The sequence below is a fragment of the Monocercomonoides exilis genome (assembly GCF_001643675.1).
Source record: "Monocercomonoides exilis strain PA203 chromosome Unknown scaffold51-639645, whole genome shotgun sequence".
Taxonomy (NCBI): domain Eukaryota; phylum Preaxostyla; order Oxymonadida; family Polymastigidae; genus Monocercomonoides; species Monocercomonoides exilis.
The window spans coordinates 378,007-393,486 of NW_027150596.1; the positions used below are offsets into that span (position 1 = coordinate 378,007).

Here is a 15,480-nt window from a genome sequence, read left to right on the forward strand (position 1 = left end):
GACAAAAGGTTTGCATCTGAAGAAGATAACTGGATTTTCCAGAGGACAAGCGAATTGCTTGTGATTTGTGTGCCACACTGCACATGCTTCCCATCCACCAATGCCATCACCCGCGGCAGAGACGGGTCAAACGGAAGGATAGTCCCACACAAAAGCTGAATCCTGCTGCAGGACGCTTCGCTCGGAAACGTTGATTATGTGAACGACTCTGCCCGCTTCTTCAGAGAGAATATGGTTGACTGTGCGCGATTCTGTGTTTTTATCAGTGTCTGTGATTGCGAATGAGAATGTGTTTGTCCCTCTGCTTTGCCTGGCGAAACAAATAATCTTCCTGTGCTCGCTTTTGTCAAAATTGCCAAGTGCTTTGAGGAAGCAGAAGATAGCAGAAGGCAATCGAGTCTGGCTGAGTTTCCATCTTCATCTGCAAAAAGAGGATAATCTGTGATTTCATCACTTCTATAACTTCCATCATTTCTGCTTCTTCTATTGAAGTTACGGTTACTGTTGTTGTCTTCGCCAAGCAGAAAAAGCGAAGAAAGAGTAGCTTTTATCGACCAGAGGAGCGATGTCACTCCTCTCAGCACTTCCACCTCGTCTGACTGCAGACGCAGATGAAGCGAGGCAGCCGGAGCACGCGATGACTGCAGATCAAGAGGCCTTTCACAGAATATTGAACGTCTTTTGGATGAGGATGAGGATGAGGAAGAAGAAAAAAGAGGATGAAGATGAATAATTGTTGATAGAACGAAGGAAAGAGGATGTTGAATGGGATTGAGGTTTGTCAAAGTTGAGGGAGGACTTGAGAGAGGAAGGCTGGAATGTGCTTTGTTGGATGTGGGGGTGCTGAGAAGGATGTGAAGATTGTGAAGAAGAAGAAGAAGAAGAAGAAGAAACAGAAGCAGCAGCAGAAGAAGAAGAAACAGAAGGACTAGAATTAATCACATCGCTCTTCGTCATTCCATGGACTGACTCCGCAGACACAGCTGAAGGGGAAGACAAGAACATTGACTGATAAGAAGCGAAGGATGTGAATAAATGGAGCTGATTGAAAGAGATAGGAAGCATTCTATTTGTTTCCTTTGAGGAGTGTTTTGTGGGGGTTTCTTTGCTTCTCAGCAGCAAACTGCCTGTGGAGTCAGCTTTTACAATAGAAGAGTGAGGGTCATGTGGTGATTGATATGATTGATATGATTGCTATGAATTTAATGATTGTATTGATTGAATAGATTGAATTAATTGAGATGACTGAGGTGATTGAGGTGTTTGCAATGGAATAGGAGAAGAAGGAGAAGGAGAAGAGGCTGAATGTGAGGCAGAAGGTGAGGTTGAAGAAGGAGAGTTGTCTGAGGTGAGGAAAGGGGAAAAAGAAGAAGAAGTGAATGTTCATAAAGATGAAGATGTGGAAGAGGATAAAGAAGAAGGCGACATTGAAAGTGAAGGCGAAGCAGCACGCTGTTCTGTTGAAGAAGAAGAAGAAGAAGAAGAAGATGATGAAGAAGAAGAAGAAGAAGAAGAAGATGAAGAAGAAGAAGAAGAAGAAGAAGAAGAAGAAGAAGAAGAAGATGATGATGATGATGATGATGAAAAAGAATATTCATAAGTTCTTCTTTTATTTTGAGAAGCACAGTCAGATTATGAAGTCGATGATGACATTATCCCATCCTCTGATGTCATATCCATGTGAGGCGTATGCTGCAAGAGGTCTTCCTTTGAAAATCGCTCTTGTTGCGCAGCCATCCGAGAAGATGTTTGGGGCAAAAATGTGCATTTGACTTGCTCAATGCCGAGTTGAGAAGCTGCGTAACTCTGATGATTATTCATCTGGCTGGATTCAACAGAAGACATTATCATCTGCTGCTGCTATGGTCGTTGAAGTTTGCAGATATGGTTCTTTGGCGTTCATTTAATTCACTTCCAACGCGTTTGCAGCAAACATCCTGTCATTAATTTGTATCTGTTCATATCTCTGTTGCAGTTGAGGCATCTGTTGTTAAAATTGTGCATTTTGCATCTTCCCCATCTTCTGAGGTGGATATTGCGGAAGAACAACATCAGAAGAGTTGAAAAGAGAAGACGGGATAGTTGTGAAGTCATTGTTATTAGTACAAGCATTATCGCTGCAAGCACTGTAACTATTATTATAATTGTGAGGTGGTTGATTCGAAGCCATTTCTTGATTCAACGACTAGCTCTGCTGATATTCATTGATTATGCCATGATAAGTGACAAAAGCGAGCAGAACATTTGAGAGAGAGGCATTCCGTTAAATTGGCTTCAGACAAGAAGGAGGTGGAGGCTGGGAAGCATTTGCCATGGATGATGTTGAAGGCATTGAAGGCACAGATTGAATAAAAGACATAGAAGATATGGAAGGCACAGAGGAGTTGCATTGAGATAAAGAAAGACAGGTGGGATGGTATTGTGCTGATGAAGTGGATGAGGAAGAGAGGTTTGCAAATTGGACACAGGGTCAGTTGAATATTAAGAATTAGAAGAAGACGACGATAAGGAATCCAATGAAGATGACCCAGTATTGCAAGACTGTAGCTGATAACGATGCAGAAGCAGACACAGGAACAGAAGGAACAGTCATTGAGTACGAAGAAGACTTTGATAAATAAAATAAAGTCAGTGTGTGTGAAACCCAAGCAAGGGTGTTGCATAGCATCTGCAGAGGCGACGGAAGGAGTTCCAGCTTCATTATTAGCTGGCTCTGCTCCAGAAATATCTTCTTCACCAGTCGTCTCTTTCTCTTTCTCTTTCTTTCCCTTTCTCTTCCCCTCTCTCTCCTTCATGATGCATATCCGTTGCCTTCCCCCTTCCTTCCTCCTCCTTCTCAAACAGCTTCTCCCGCCCTTCGTTCTTCCCTGAATTCGCTGGTCTCTTATCATCAGTCACATTATCTGCATCCGATGATCCACTCCATTCAGCAATAGATGAAGATACAATGTTAATGCCTTGTGGATTCATGGAAGTGGACATTCCATTGGATGGGGTGTCTGTCACTGGCAAAGCATAAAGTTATGTTTCATCTGGAAAAAACATCGTCTGAAAAAGAGAAATAGAGACGAATGGCTCATCTTTATGGGTACGATGGCAATATATGGTTTGGCATTTGGTTGTGGAAGATTTGTGTGTTGAAGAAGAAGAAGAAGAAGAAGAAGAAGATTCTTGTGAAGTGGATCATATGCCATGAGATGATGGTGCAGACGTTAACGCTGTAGATGTGAGTGTCGCGTTGCCATCAGCTTCTGTTTCCTTTCCATTGCTCATTTTGGTTGATGAAGTCTGCTTGTTGCTAATGTTGTTGTTATTGCTGTTATTATTATTATTATTTATGTTTTTATATTCAGATGCCGCAGATGAAGACAAACAACAGAAAGCAGACGGTTTTTGGATGTTCTTATCAGTTTGGTCACCAGCTGGATGAGATGTTTTCTGAGAACTCGAAGTAAAATTTCTTTTATTAGGTGGATGAGATGATGAAGTGGAGGAATATGATGATCATGAAAGAAGTTTCATGTTTATTTGAAGATGAAGATGACGACGAAGAAGAAGAAAGTTAAAATTGCGTTGAAGACTGATGTTATAACAGTGAAGCAGAAATAGCACTCGACAAAATCTGCGAAAGCGTTGGTTTTTCAATGGTTGAATTGAAAGGTTCGTTGACAGGTGCGAATGAAGAGAATTGTGTGTGTGAAAAGGGATGAGAAATCGAAGATAATTCCATCCCAGCAGAAGAAGTGCCAGCAACTGAAATGGAGTTGTTGTGAGATGCAGCAACAGAAGAGGAAGAGGAGGATTAAGACAAAGCAGACAGAGAAGAGCGTGAATGATGGTTTGCATAAGGAGCCATTCAAGCATCGCTGGTAAGTGCATCCATCATCATTACCAGCCACGATACACTGTTTAGAAAAGACGATAGCAGCTCCAGCGATGAAGCTGGCAGAGCGGACAGGGTGAATACAAGAGAGGCTGATACCCAGGAAGAGGAAGATCCAGAGGAAGAAGAGGGCGTGGAGGAATATGATGAAAGAGTAGAAGAGGTCGAGCATGATGAGTGATTCGTGTGGTGGAATAGCTCAGAAGGCGAAAAGAAAGGCTCAATTTGAGAAGGATATGGAGGAGGCAGGAAAGCCTGTATCATTTGTGTTAGAAGAATGGTGAAGTCTGTCAGTGAAGGGTTTCCAGCAACGCCTGCGATGTGCATCACAGACGGAATCTTCTCAGCCACAGAGGCAGATGAAACAGATGACGCATTAGACGCACCCAGTGGCATTACATTCCCAACAGTCACACCCTGTGAGGATGATCCTTGTGGATGTCGATTGTATCGATTTGATGGGATCTGCTGTGAAATTGGAAGAGGTCCAGTCGGTGGGAAAAGAAGATAAGGCATCCCAAATGAAGTCGATGAGTCCAGTGATGAATGTGCATTTGCTCCTCCTGACGAATAAGAAAATCCTTGGCATTTGGACTAGGAACTCGAACGAGGTGCCGACTGAGTTTGAAAAATAATTGGTGTATTTTGTCTCGGTGTGGAGAAGCAAAATCCTGAGAAGTTGGAGATATTCCATCTGAATGTGGTGTCGGGGATGAAGAGGAAGGAGTTTAATCAGTTGAAACAGATAAAGAAGCAAGAAGTGGAGAAGAATATGAAAAATGATAAAATGATTATTGAGGAGAAGGGGAAAAGAAGAGTAAAAAGGCAAAGGAGAATGAGAAGACGAAGACAAAGGTGAAAATGATGAAGAAGGAGAAAAATAATTTGACATTTGCGCAGAAGATGATGAAGGCTGCCTGGGAATTGAAGAAGTTGGCGAATCAAACGAACGAGCGGCACACGAAATTGATTGCATTGAGTCACTTTCTGTTTGAGATAGCCTGCTTTTCTTTTCCGTCTGAAACGAAATTGCCCCTTCGCTTATCTTTCTTGTAACACTCAATTTCTTCTTCGGGGAGATCATTTAGATTTTTTCGTATTGATTCACCAGCTGCATCAGAATGCGGGCAAGAAGCGGGCTCTCTGCCATCGCTATCATCTGTGCCTCTTTTGTGAGTGTGAGGTCGCTGTCCATCATAAGTTCCATCTTCTTTTTCTGTCTTTTGTGCGCTTTTAGCTCTGCTCTGTGTGCTTCTCTCTCCTTTCGATGAAACTTTCGCTCTTCTTCTCCTTCTTCCTCCTCATCTTTTTCTTCTCCTTCTTTTTCTCCTCCTCCTCCTTCTTTCTCTTCTTCTTCTTCTTTTTCTTCCAAAACACCATCTTTCCCACTGCAAACAGCACAAGCCCATTCAACACTATGAAACATCCAAGTGTAATCAGCAGAAATATTATTTTGTCGTTCTTCTAATCTGTCAAATAGAGCGAGGTATACTCCACAAACGCACCTGATAGAAGAACAGAACTGGAAAGAGAAGAACATGTGCTCCCAGTAAAGGCAGATATCTCACAGAGCAAGGGAAGCCAAGGAGAGAGGAGAGTAGATATGAGGGAGAAGAAGTGTGATTGAAGATGAGAGATAAAGGCACAGAAGCAGACGAGGCTGGAAGCTGAAGTGTGGCAGCTGAAGAGTGCAGTGGATTGGATAAAATGATGTGTAAACTTTGATGATGAAGAAGTTGAAGATACCTATGAATGAAAAAATAAATGAGTATTGAATGAAGTTGTGAAGCTATTTCTTTTTAAAAAATTATTATCGAAAAAAAAACATTAAAAAATAACAAACTTTTTTGTTTTAACCTAAATTTCATAATTCTTCCACTCTTGATATCTTTCATTCCATCCTTCAAAAGCCCTATTTCCTTCCCTGCTTTTGCGCATTTCCCATTTCCCTCAGTCGAAGCGTGCATCAGCAGCACTTTCCATTTCTCTGTCGAGCCAATCGTGCTTCGCTGCCACAACAGCACCCATTCCATGAAAGAGAAAGCAAATGCCTTCCAACACAATCATCAAAAAGCAGGCGGCTTTGGTCCAGAACCGTGTGGATTGCGCAGTTATACATGATACTGTAACGAGGATGAAGGAGACGATGGAAAATGCAGAACAATCGATGAAAATAAACAAAAGTTAACAACAAACACATAAGATAGAGGAGAGGGACGGATGTGTTTGAAAGGAGTGAAAAGAATAGGAGAAAGAGGGAAAGGGAGAAGAAGAAGATAATGATGAAGGAAGAAAGGAGGCCATTTCTATAGATAGTGATTATTCTTTTTCAATAAAATATTTCTTTGTAATTATTTGAATTCATTAAATCTCCATATTTTAATGTCTTCATCCTATTTTCCGTTTGAACGAGCAATTCATATATGTTAAGATACAATAATTATGCGCAAATACTTACCGATAATTTGAAATCAATACCAGCAGCACAAACAATTCTGAAAACATCTATTTCTGTACAAATTATTTAAAAATCAACACAATATTCTAATCCAAACCTTTCACATAAATTTTCCTGTTATTTCTTTAAATATCGAGCTTGTTTCCAAAAATAATTATGAATTATTATTATGGAATTTGTTTTTTTTCATTTTATGGACTATAACGCTGTATTCATTGTAGTATGAATTTGGAATAAATATGGAACAAAACATGATTATTTTCTCAAATGAATAAATTTATCATAACAAATAATGAAATGAATATCACTGACATTTTAAAGCTGTTGCTAACCTAATAAAAAAATGAACATGAATTCTTGTAATATACTCTTTTGAAATATATTTTGTTGAAATAAATCCATCAAATAATACAATAATTAATTCACACTCTTTATTGTCTCTTCAATAAAAATTCATTTTCCTTCGAAATTATTTTCTTTTAAATACAGTAATAATGAAACATAAATATTTTGTGGGCACTTTGTTTCGAAACAATATTTCATTATTTTCTGAAGATTGTCAAATATTTGTTTAATACTGTTTTTAACATTAGATACAATGCAGATTGAATCAAATTATTCAAATAGAAAAAATAATTTAAAATTCTGGGGGTTATTTAAAAATACACCTGTTTATTTGAATTGACTTGCTAATTTTTAAAATCTTCATCCTATTTTGAATTAAATGTGCAAAACATGAAAATAGATATCATTAGATAATTTGCATAAAAGATTGATATGAAACACTGAAGTTTATTTTGATTCTAATTTTGAAAAAAATTCGATCTTTCAATAATCAACTTCGAAAGAATTGAATAACTCGATAATTCGTTTAAAATGCTATTTCAACTTATGTTATCGAAAGCATGAGTTATATAATGAGAGTTTGAATGATTGTTGCAATTAAATATTCAATTTTCCCAATATACAAATCATAAAAGCTATTTATAACTTTTTGTTTTTTTCTTCACAATTGTAAATTGTTTCTTTAAAATTGTAGCACCAACGACAACTTCTGTTCTATTTTGATCAGTCCTCACGAGGAATTTACTGCTTTTTTTGTTTTAAGCAACAGCACTTTTCAAACAATATTGTTTTTCATTTTTCGCCTTGTCGATAAACAATACCTTTAATCATTTACGTGAAATATATAAAACACTGAATATAAAAAAGTGTGTATGGTAATTTTTCAAAATTTCGTTTTTTATCAAGAACATTTTATATTATTTCAAAATTTTCTTTTTGGATATTTTTCTTCTTATAAAACCGATCACACAATCTATTTTTAATGCCTTCAACACTTGAAACCTTTGGCCTTTGCCTGTTTTTATTTTTATCCCACTTCATCCAAACGATTTCTTACAAACTTAATTTCTATTTCAATTGTGATTGACATTTATTCTCTTACGTTCCAATCAACGGCTTTCTCTTCCAGCTCGTTCAAAACGTCATCAGGAGATCCTTTGTTTCTTTCTTCAACAATTCCGACACTTTTCTCTCTGCCTTTAATGCTTCTTTTCTCCACCAAACAAGTTCTTCATCAAATGCTGCTGTGGTTCACATTGGAACAGAATCTCAAAGAGCAAAACCTGTAAGATTGACTTCATTCGATTTAAACAGTTATCGCTTTGAATGATGCGAATGGAATAATTCAAATAGCGGAAGTGATCATGGAGGTGCTCTAAAAGTCAACTGCACAAATGCAAATCTCACAATAACTTTTTGTTCATTTTACAATTGCTCTTGTACAGGTAATGGCCACGGCGGAGCATTATATTGTAATCGTTCGTTGAAGACTGACATTACAAAATCAAATTTCACAAGTTGTTCGGCCACTCATGGAGGAGCAATTTGCATTGCTTATCCACAATCAAATTCTGTTTATTCATTCTCCGAAAACAGAGTGGAAAGTTGTAAAATAACAAGTTGGTGTGGAACCGGTTGGTATTTCTTGCTAAATGACTTGTCTGCATCTGGCCAATTTCTGTTCACAAAATGCAAGTGTATAGCAAATACTGGAAGTGATTGTGCTGGTTCTCTGTCATTTTTTAATCCTCCAGGAAATAAACCAAATCAATTCTCAATCAATGATTTTCAGTACATAAACAACAAATTGACTGCCTCTTCCACATGGGGTGGGGCAGGTATTTAATTGGACGTCACTTATTCCTGGATGAGTGGTGCAAAATTCATCACTTTCTGCTTCTTCGATGGCAACACTGCCACAAATGGCAGAGGAAATGACGTGTTCTTTTACGGAAGTGATATTACCCAATCCCCATTCGAGAATTGTGGATCAACAACTCCAACAAAAAGAGTGTGGAATCAAGGAACAGCTGATAATACCGTGTTCAATGGCTGGCTCCCCCTCGTTGCCCAGAACAAAATCGTTGCCAGCAATGGAACTAATTCTGATGCCTGTGGCAGACCCCAACAGACCCCATGCGCCACCATCGAGTATGCCCTCAACAGCTTCATTTCCCTCCTCCAAGACGCCTCCCTCACCCGCCTTTCCTCAATATTTGTTCCTCTTCAAACACTAACCTTCAGCGCCATTGACACAAAAATCACAGGAAATGGCACAACCGCCACCACCATCGCCTCCAGTGGCATTCCCCAACCACCAAACTCACATTCACAGTCATCACAATCAACATCATCTCTTTCCTCATTTTCATCATTTTCATCTGCATCTTCTTCACCAGATCCATCTGCCACTTCTGCCCTCTTCCAACAAACCCAGGGCTCCCTCACAGTCTCTGCCCTCGCCATCTCCCACAACTCCACAAATCCCATCACCCCCATCCTCTTCCACCTCTCCCAAAACTCCCCTTCCCTCAAACTCAACACAACCACAATCACCGGAACAACCCCATCTTCATCATCAATCACAACTCCCCTCTTCTTCCTCACTGCTGGCTCCCTCGCCCTCAACCACACAACAATCACCAAACTCATCCTCAACAGCCACCCCCGCCAGCTGTGTCCTCTCCTCTGCCACCTCCCCTGCCCTCTCCTTCTCCCTCACCAACCGCACCATGGCAAATATCACCTCAGAACAGTTGAGCCAACAGACTGCCACCAATGGCGGGTGCATCTCATTCTCCTCATCTGCATATGTCAACCCGTTTTCGGTGAGCAACACCATCTTCTCCACCTGCTCTGTGAGCGAAAGGAAAACGGATATCGAGAAAATAAAGGAGGAAAAAATTGAAGAGAATGTGGGATGCTTCTGAAAACAGAAGCGAAGGTACAAAGAAGATTCGCTATTCTTTGAAAAGAAAAAGAACAGAAATATTGATAAGGATGAGTTTGAAAAGGAAGAAAGAAATGATAACGAAAATAAAGATGATTTACAAGATGAAAAGAACGAGAAAATTAAAGAGAAAGATCATTTTGAAATTATAAGATTACGACAAAAAAGAGAATGAGTGAAAAAATGAAAGAAAATTAGGAAAATGAAAAAGGAAAAGGAAATAGACATACGATTCTGCAATTTTTCCATCACTATTCTATGTTAATAGTGATGATTCATTCTGTATTATAAAACACTCGCATAAAACAAATTTGTTCATCAGAATTCATAGAATATCGTTGTATTCTTTTTATCATTTATGCAAAATTGATAAAAATTATCTTCAAAGTGAATCATTCTTCACTTAAAACTCAAAACAAATAATTATTTCATTTTGTTGACAAATTATTTATTAAACATTTATTTATTTTATGCTTATTTTCACGCTTCCGTAGAATAATCAAAATTTCATTTATGAAATTGTCAAAAAAGGTTTGATTTTTCGGCATGATTTAAGAAAGGTGGGCAAAAAAATTTTATTGAAAAAATGGCAAAAAAGAGCACCCCTCCGGGTTCGAACCTTCGACTCACCAACTTGCAAGTTTGTTAGCAAGTCGCTGGTGCCGATCGGCTAGAGTGCTCTATTTTTCTATACTTTTCTTACACAAATATTTATAATAAAACCCTAACACTAAAAATTGATCAAAAAATGAACCACTTTTTTCGAGCGCAAACCCTAAAAAGAAGAGCGGGAACAAAACCCTAAGCCCAAGAACTGTTACGCTAACCCTACAACCTAAACCAAGCAACTAATACAGAGATTATTTTTGAATTTTAACCCTAAAAATATAATTATACTGGGTCAGATCAATTTTGCCCACCTTTCTTAAATATTGCCGATTTTTCTTTTATTTACACTTTATTTTTGTGAGTGTTTTTTGTTTGTTTTATTATCATTTCCCACAATTATTATTAATTTGAATGATCTTTTCTAATTTGAATTAGGATGGTGATTTTTAATTTTTGGCCTTTTATTTGAATTGAGTGGTATTAATTCAAATTAATAGAGGCTTATTTAAAAAACCTCAATTAATTCAAATTTCGCAACTTAATCTGCATTGTATCTATTACAATTCTGACTAACAATTTCATTTGATTCAAAGTGATCTGATATTTCATTTACAAAAAGGGTTCTTGATCAACAAAAAAACATATCACGATCATCACAAATCCACATGAGAAACGATACAAATTCGATGAGTAATTGTACATCTGACAGATCGGAAATGAGCAAGTGGACAGAAAATAGTGGAACTTTTGGTGATAAAGATGGAAGAACAGAGGCAATGCGACATATCATCAACACAAAAACTGAACCGCCTGAAGGGATGAGACATGACATTACTCTTGCAGATAATGACGGATACACAATGGCCATGCTCTGGATCAAATATGTCAAAACAGAACCACCAGAGTGGATGAGACATGACAAAACAATTAAATGTGGTTCAGAAGAAAAGACAATAGACATGATATGGTTTGAATATGTGAAAACAGAGCCACCCAAGTGGATGAATTATGAAAATACAAAGAAAGACAAAAACGGAAGAACAGATGCAATGAAATGGATTCAAGAGACAAAATCTGAACCACCAGAGTGGATGAGACACGATGTTTCTCTTGCTGATGAGGAAGGAAGAACAATGGCCATGCTCTGGATTGAATATGTGAAGACAGAACCACCCAAGTGGATGAGGCACGATGTTACACTTGCTGATAAAAATGGAAGAGCAATGGCTATGATTTGGATAGAAAATGTTAAGATAGAACCACCTAAGTGGATGAGGCATGATAAAAAACTTTTTGATGACAAAGGAATGACAATGGCTATGTTGTGGATTCGATATGTCAATACGGAGCCACCAGAATGGATGAGACATGACAAAACAGTTGCTGATGAAGAAGGACAGACAATGGCCATGAATTGGATTGAATATGTAAAGACAGAACCACCAGAATGGATGAGACACGGAATTAGTCTTGCTGATAAGGAAGGACAGACACTGGCCATGTATTGGATTGAATATGTCATGACAGAACCACCAGAATGGATGAGACACGGAATTACATTAGGAATTGGAGAAAGGGGAACAATGGCTATGATGTGGATTGAATTTGTGAAAACAGAACCACTAGAATGGATGAGACACGGAATTAGTCTTGCTGATAAGGAAGGACAGACACTGGCCATGTATTGGATTGAATACGTCATGACAGAACCTCCGGAATGGATGAGACACGATGTTTCTCTTGCTGATAAGGAAGGACAGACAATGGCTATGCACTGGATTGTATATGTGAAAACAGAACCTCCGGAATGGATGAGACATGAGAAAACACTTGCAAATGAGAAAGGAATAACAATGGCCATGTTATGGATTGCAAATGTGAAGATAGAACCTCCAGAATGGATGAATTATGATAATATGCTTCGTGATGATAATGGAAAAACAGAAGCAATGCGTTGGATTGTTTTGAATAAAACTGAACCACCCAAGTGGATGAGACATGATATTACTCTTGCAGATAATGACGGATGGACAATGGCCATGTTGTGGATTCAAGGAATCCAAACAGAACCGCCAGAATGGATGAGACATGACAATGAACTTGCCAATAAGAACGGAGAAACAATGTGCATGCGTTGGATAAAGGAAGTGAAGACAGAACCTCCAGAATGGATGAGACATGGAATTTCAATTAAAGGAGGATTTAGGGAACGAACAATGGCCATGCATTGGATTGAAAATGTGAAGACAGAACCTCCAGAATGGATGAGACATAATATCATGTTTCGTGATAATTATGAAAAATCAATGGCCATGCTCTGGATTGAAAATGTTAAAACAGAACCACCCAAGTGGATGAGACATGATATTACTCTTGCAGATAATGACGGATGGACAATGGCCATGTTGTGGATTCAAGGAATCCAAACAGAACCGCCAGAATGGATGAGACATGATATTACTCTTGCAGATAATGACGGATGGACAATGGCTATGATTTGGATTAAATATGTGAAGACAGAGCCACCAGAATGGATGAGACACGATATCACACTTTGCAGCAATAACGGACAGACAATGACCATGCTATGGATTGAATATGTGAAGACAGAACCTCCGGAATGGATGAGACACGGAATTACTCTTGCTGATAAGGAAGGACAGACACTGGCCATGTATTGGATTGAAAATGTCAATACGGAGCCACCAGAATGGATGAGACACGGCAAAACAGTTGCTGATAGCAGAGGAAGAACAATGGCTATGCACTGGATTGTATATGTGAAAACAGAACCACCAGAATGGATGAGACACGGAATTAATCTTGTTGACGACAAAGGAATAACAATGGCCATGTTATGGATTGCAAATGTGAAGATAGAACCACCAGAATGGATGAGGCACGATATCACACTTTGCAGCAATAAAGGATGGACAATGGCCATGCTCTGGATCGAATGCTTCAAGAAAGTCATACCAGAGTGGATGATACGTGACAAAAAATTAACTGATGAAAGCGGAACAATGGCCATATTTTGGATAAAATATGTGAAGACAGAGCCACCAGAATGGATGAGACATGATATTACTCTTGCAGATAATGACGGATGGACAATGGCTATGATTTGGATTAAATATGTGAAGACAGAGCCACCAGAATGGATGAGACACGATATCACACTTTGCAGCAATAACGGACAGACAATGACCATGCTATGGATTGAATATGTGAAGACAGAACCTCCGGAATGGATGAGACACGGAATTAGTCTTGCTGATAAGGAAGGACAGACACTGGCCATGTATTGGATTAAATATGTGAAGACAGAACCACCAGAATGGATGAGACATAATATTACAATTAAAGGAGGATTTTGGGAACGAACAATGGCCATGGATTGGATTGAATACGTCAAGACAGAACCACCTAAGTGGATGAGACACGATATCACACTTTGCAGCAGTAACGGACAGACACTGGCCATGCATTGGATTGAATACGTCATGACAGAACCACCAGAATGGATGAGACATAATATTACACTTGGAAAAGGAAGATGCGGCACAATGGCCATGTTCTGGATCAAATATGTCAATGCAGAACCACCAGAATGGATGAGACACGATATTACAATTAAAGATGGTGGGGGAGAAAAGACGATGGCCATGCTCTGGATTGAATACATCAAGACAGAACCACCCAAGTGGATGAGGCACGATGTTACACTTGCTGATAAAAATGGAAGAACAATGGCTATGATTTGGATAGAAAATGTTAAGATAGAACCACCTAAGTGGATGAGACACGATGTTTCTCTTGCTAATAAACATGGTGAAACAATGGCCATGTCCTGGAAAATATTGGTCATGACAGAGCCACCCAAGTGGATGAATTATGAAAATACAAAGAAAGACAAAAACGGAAGAACAGATGCAATGAAATGGATTCAAGAGACAAAATCTGAACCACCAGAGTGGATGAGACACGATGTTTCTCTTGCTGATGAGGAAGGAAGAACAATGGCCATGCTCTGGATTGAATATGTGAAGACAGATCCACCAGAATGGATGAAGACAGATTAATTTCACATAATTGCAAAAGAGTGTTTCGTTGGAAGTGAAATTCGTTTCTTGAACTTCAACGAATCAACATTTCACTGTGTGTCTGAACAAAAACCTTTGTCATTCATGAGATGAAATGTTTGATGTTGGAATGTTCTTTCTTTCTTTTATGAATTGATTTTTACTTTTTCGATGGAAATTTGGACATGCTTCAAAAATTATTCATTTTTGAACCTCTCCTTTTGTCTTTTCATTGCTTTGATATTTTCTGTCCAAATGTGCGAATCATTTCACTTTTCGAATTTTTAATTTCTCAGATTCATCAAATTTGTTGATTTTCTTTTTCATTGTAATATCCACATGCACAAGTTGATTAATTCAGATGAAGTATTATTTTTTTTCCATTCATTGCCATTCATTTCAGTTTCACAATAATAACTGATATCGTAAAATCCATTTTTTCTTTCAAAAAAAACAGTCAAGAAATCAGAAGAAATGAAAGAAGCGAGATGATAGGTTGAGAATTAATAAGGATTAACAATCTTCAACAAAATATTATTTTGAGTGTTTGACAAGGTTGATGAGAAAGAAGAGATAAGGAAGAGATTACCATCCATCCCATCAACTTCAACAGCAAAATCAGAATTTAACATTTGTTCAATCGCTTGGCATAAACATACAAAACGCGTACCAAATTTTTTCACCTAATAACAACAACAGAAGTTCCATTTGATGATTCCGTTAATATTCAGTACGAAACATCTTGCGAAAAGAAATGTGCATGAAAAAAGAACAAAATTTTTTTCAAAAAAAATTCATGAAAAAATATCATTTATGGTTCAAATTCCGAAGAATCTTCTCCTGTTCCAGCTCCAAATGGATACGAATCCTCGCTTTCTGATTTTAAAAGTTCTTCTTCAGTATTTTCTTCATCTGTAATTCCAAAAATGTCATTCATATCAGGAATTTCTTCGTTTTTATTAACTTCATCATCGTCAATTTCCAATTCAAATTCATCTTCAGATCGAAAATTGATAACTTTTTCTATGAATTCTCCGAAGGAAATTTAACCTGATCTTTTCACAATGAATGTCGCAAGCACTCCAGGAATATATCGCTTTCTCACTCCATATCAAGGGAAAAAAGATCGCAAATGTGCCCACATTCCTTCGAT

At 38.2% G+C, this 15,480-nt stretch overlaps 7 protein-coding genes across 7 annotated transcripts; 1 reads left to right on the forward strand and 6 right to left on the reverse strand.

Moving 5' to 3' along the window:
• Positions 1-194: 194 nt before the first annotated feature.
• Positions 195-1,005, reverse strand: MONOS_4939 (uncharacterized protein; the record flags this gene model as incomplete). Its single annotated transcript, XM_067875048.1, has 2 exons — positions 195-657; positions 800-1,005. The coding sequence occupies 2 exons, from the start codon at positions 1,003-1,005 to the stop codon at positions 195-197; spliced, it is 669 nt and encodes a 222-aa protein (XP_067720800.1).
• A 378-nt stretch (positions 1,006-1,383) lies between these two features.
• Positions 1,384-1,984, reverse strand: MONOS_4938 (uncharacterized protein; the record flags this gene model as incomplete). Its single annotated transcript, XM_067875047.1, has 2 exons — positions 1,384-1,606; positions 1,935-1,984. 2 exons carry the CDS (start codon positions 1,982-1,984, stop codon positions 1,384-1,386), a joined length of 273 nt encoding a protein of 90 aa, XP_067720801.1.
• A 749-nt stretch (positions 1,985-2,733) lies between these two features.
• Positions 2,734-2,982, reverse strand: MONOS_4937 (uncharacterized protein; the record flags this gene model as incomplete). The annotated part of the gene is made up of 1 exon (XM_067875046.1): positions 2,734-2,982. One exon carries the CDS (start codon positions 2,980-2,982, stop codon positions 2,734-2,736), a length of 249 nt encoding a protein of 82 aa, XP_067720802.1.
• An 874-nt stretch (positions 2,983-3,856) lies between these two features.
• MONOS_4936 (uncharacterized protein) lies at positions 3,857-4,399 on the reverse strand (the record flags this gene model as incomplete). Its single annotated transcript, XM_067875045.1, has 1 exon — positions 3,857-4,399. The coding sequence occupies one exon, from the start codon at positions 4,397-4,399 to the stop codon at positions 3,857-3,859; it is 543 nt and encodes a 180-aa protein (XP_067720803.1).
• A 568-nt stretch (positions 4,400-4,967) lies between these two features.
• MONOS_4935 (uncharacterized protein) lies at positions 4,968-5,916 on the reverse strand (the record flags this gene model as incomplete). Its single annotated transcript, XM_067875044.1, has 2 exons — positions 4,968-5,298; positions 5,741-5,916. The coding sequence occupies 2 exons, from the start codon at positions 5,914-5,916 to the stop codon at positions 4,968-4,970; spliced, it is 507 nt and encodes a 168-aa protein (XP_067720804.1).
• Positions 5,917-8,912: 2,996 nt separating this feature from the next.
• Positions 8,913-9,338, reverse strand: MONOS_4934 (uncharacterized protein; the record flags this gene model as incomplete). Its single annotated transcript, XM_067875043.1, has 1 exon — positions 8,913-9,338. One exon carries the CDS (start codon positions 9,336-9,338, stop codon positions 8,913-8,915), a length of 426 nt encoding a protein of 141 aa, XP_067720805.1.
• Positions 9,339-10,910: 1,572 nt separating this feature from the next.
• MONOS_4933 (uncharacterized protein) lies at positions 10,911-14,327 on the forward strand (the record flags this gene model as incomplete). Its single annotated transcript, XM_067875042.1, has 1 exon — positions 10,911-14,327. The coding sequence occupies one exon, from the start codon at positions 10,911-10,913 to the stop codon at positions 14,325-14,327; it is 3,417 nt and encodes a 1,138-aa protein (XP_067720806.1).
• Positions 14,328-15,480: the final 1,153 nt, after the last annotated feature.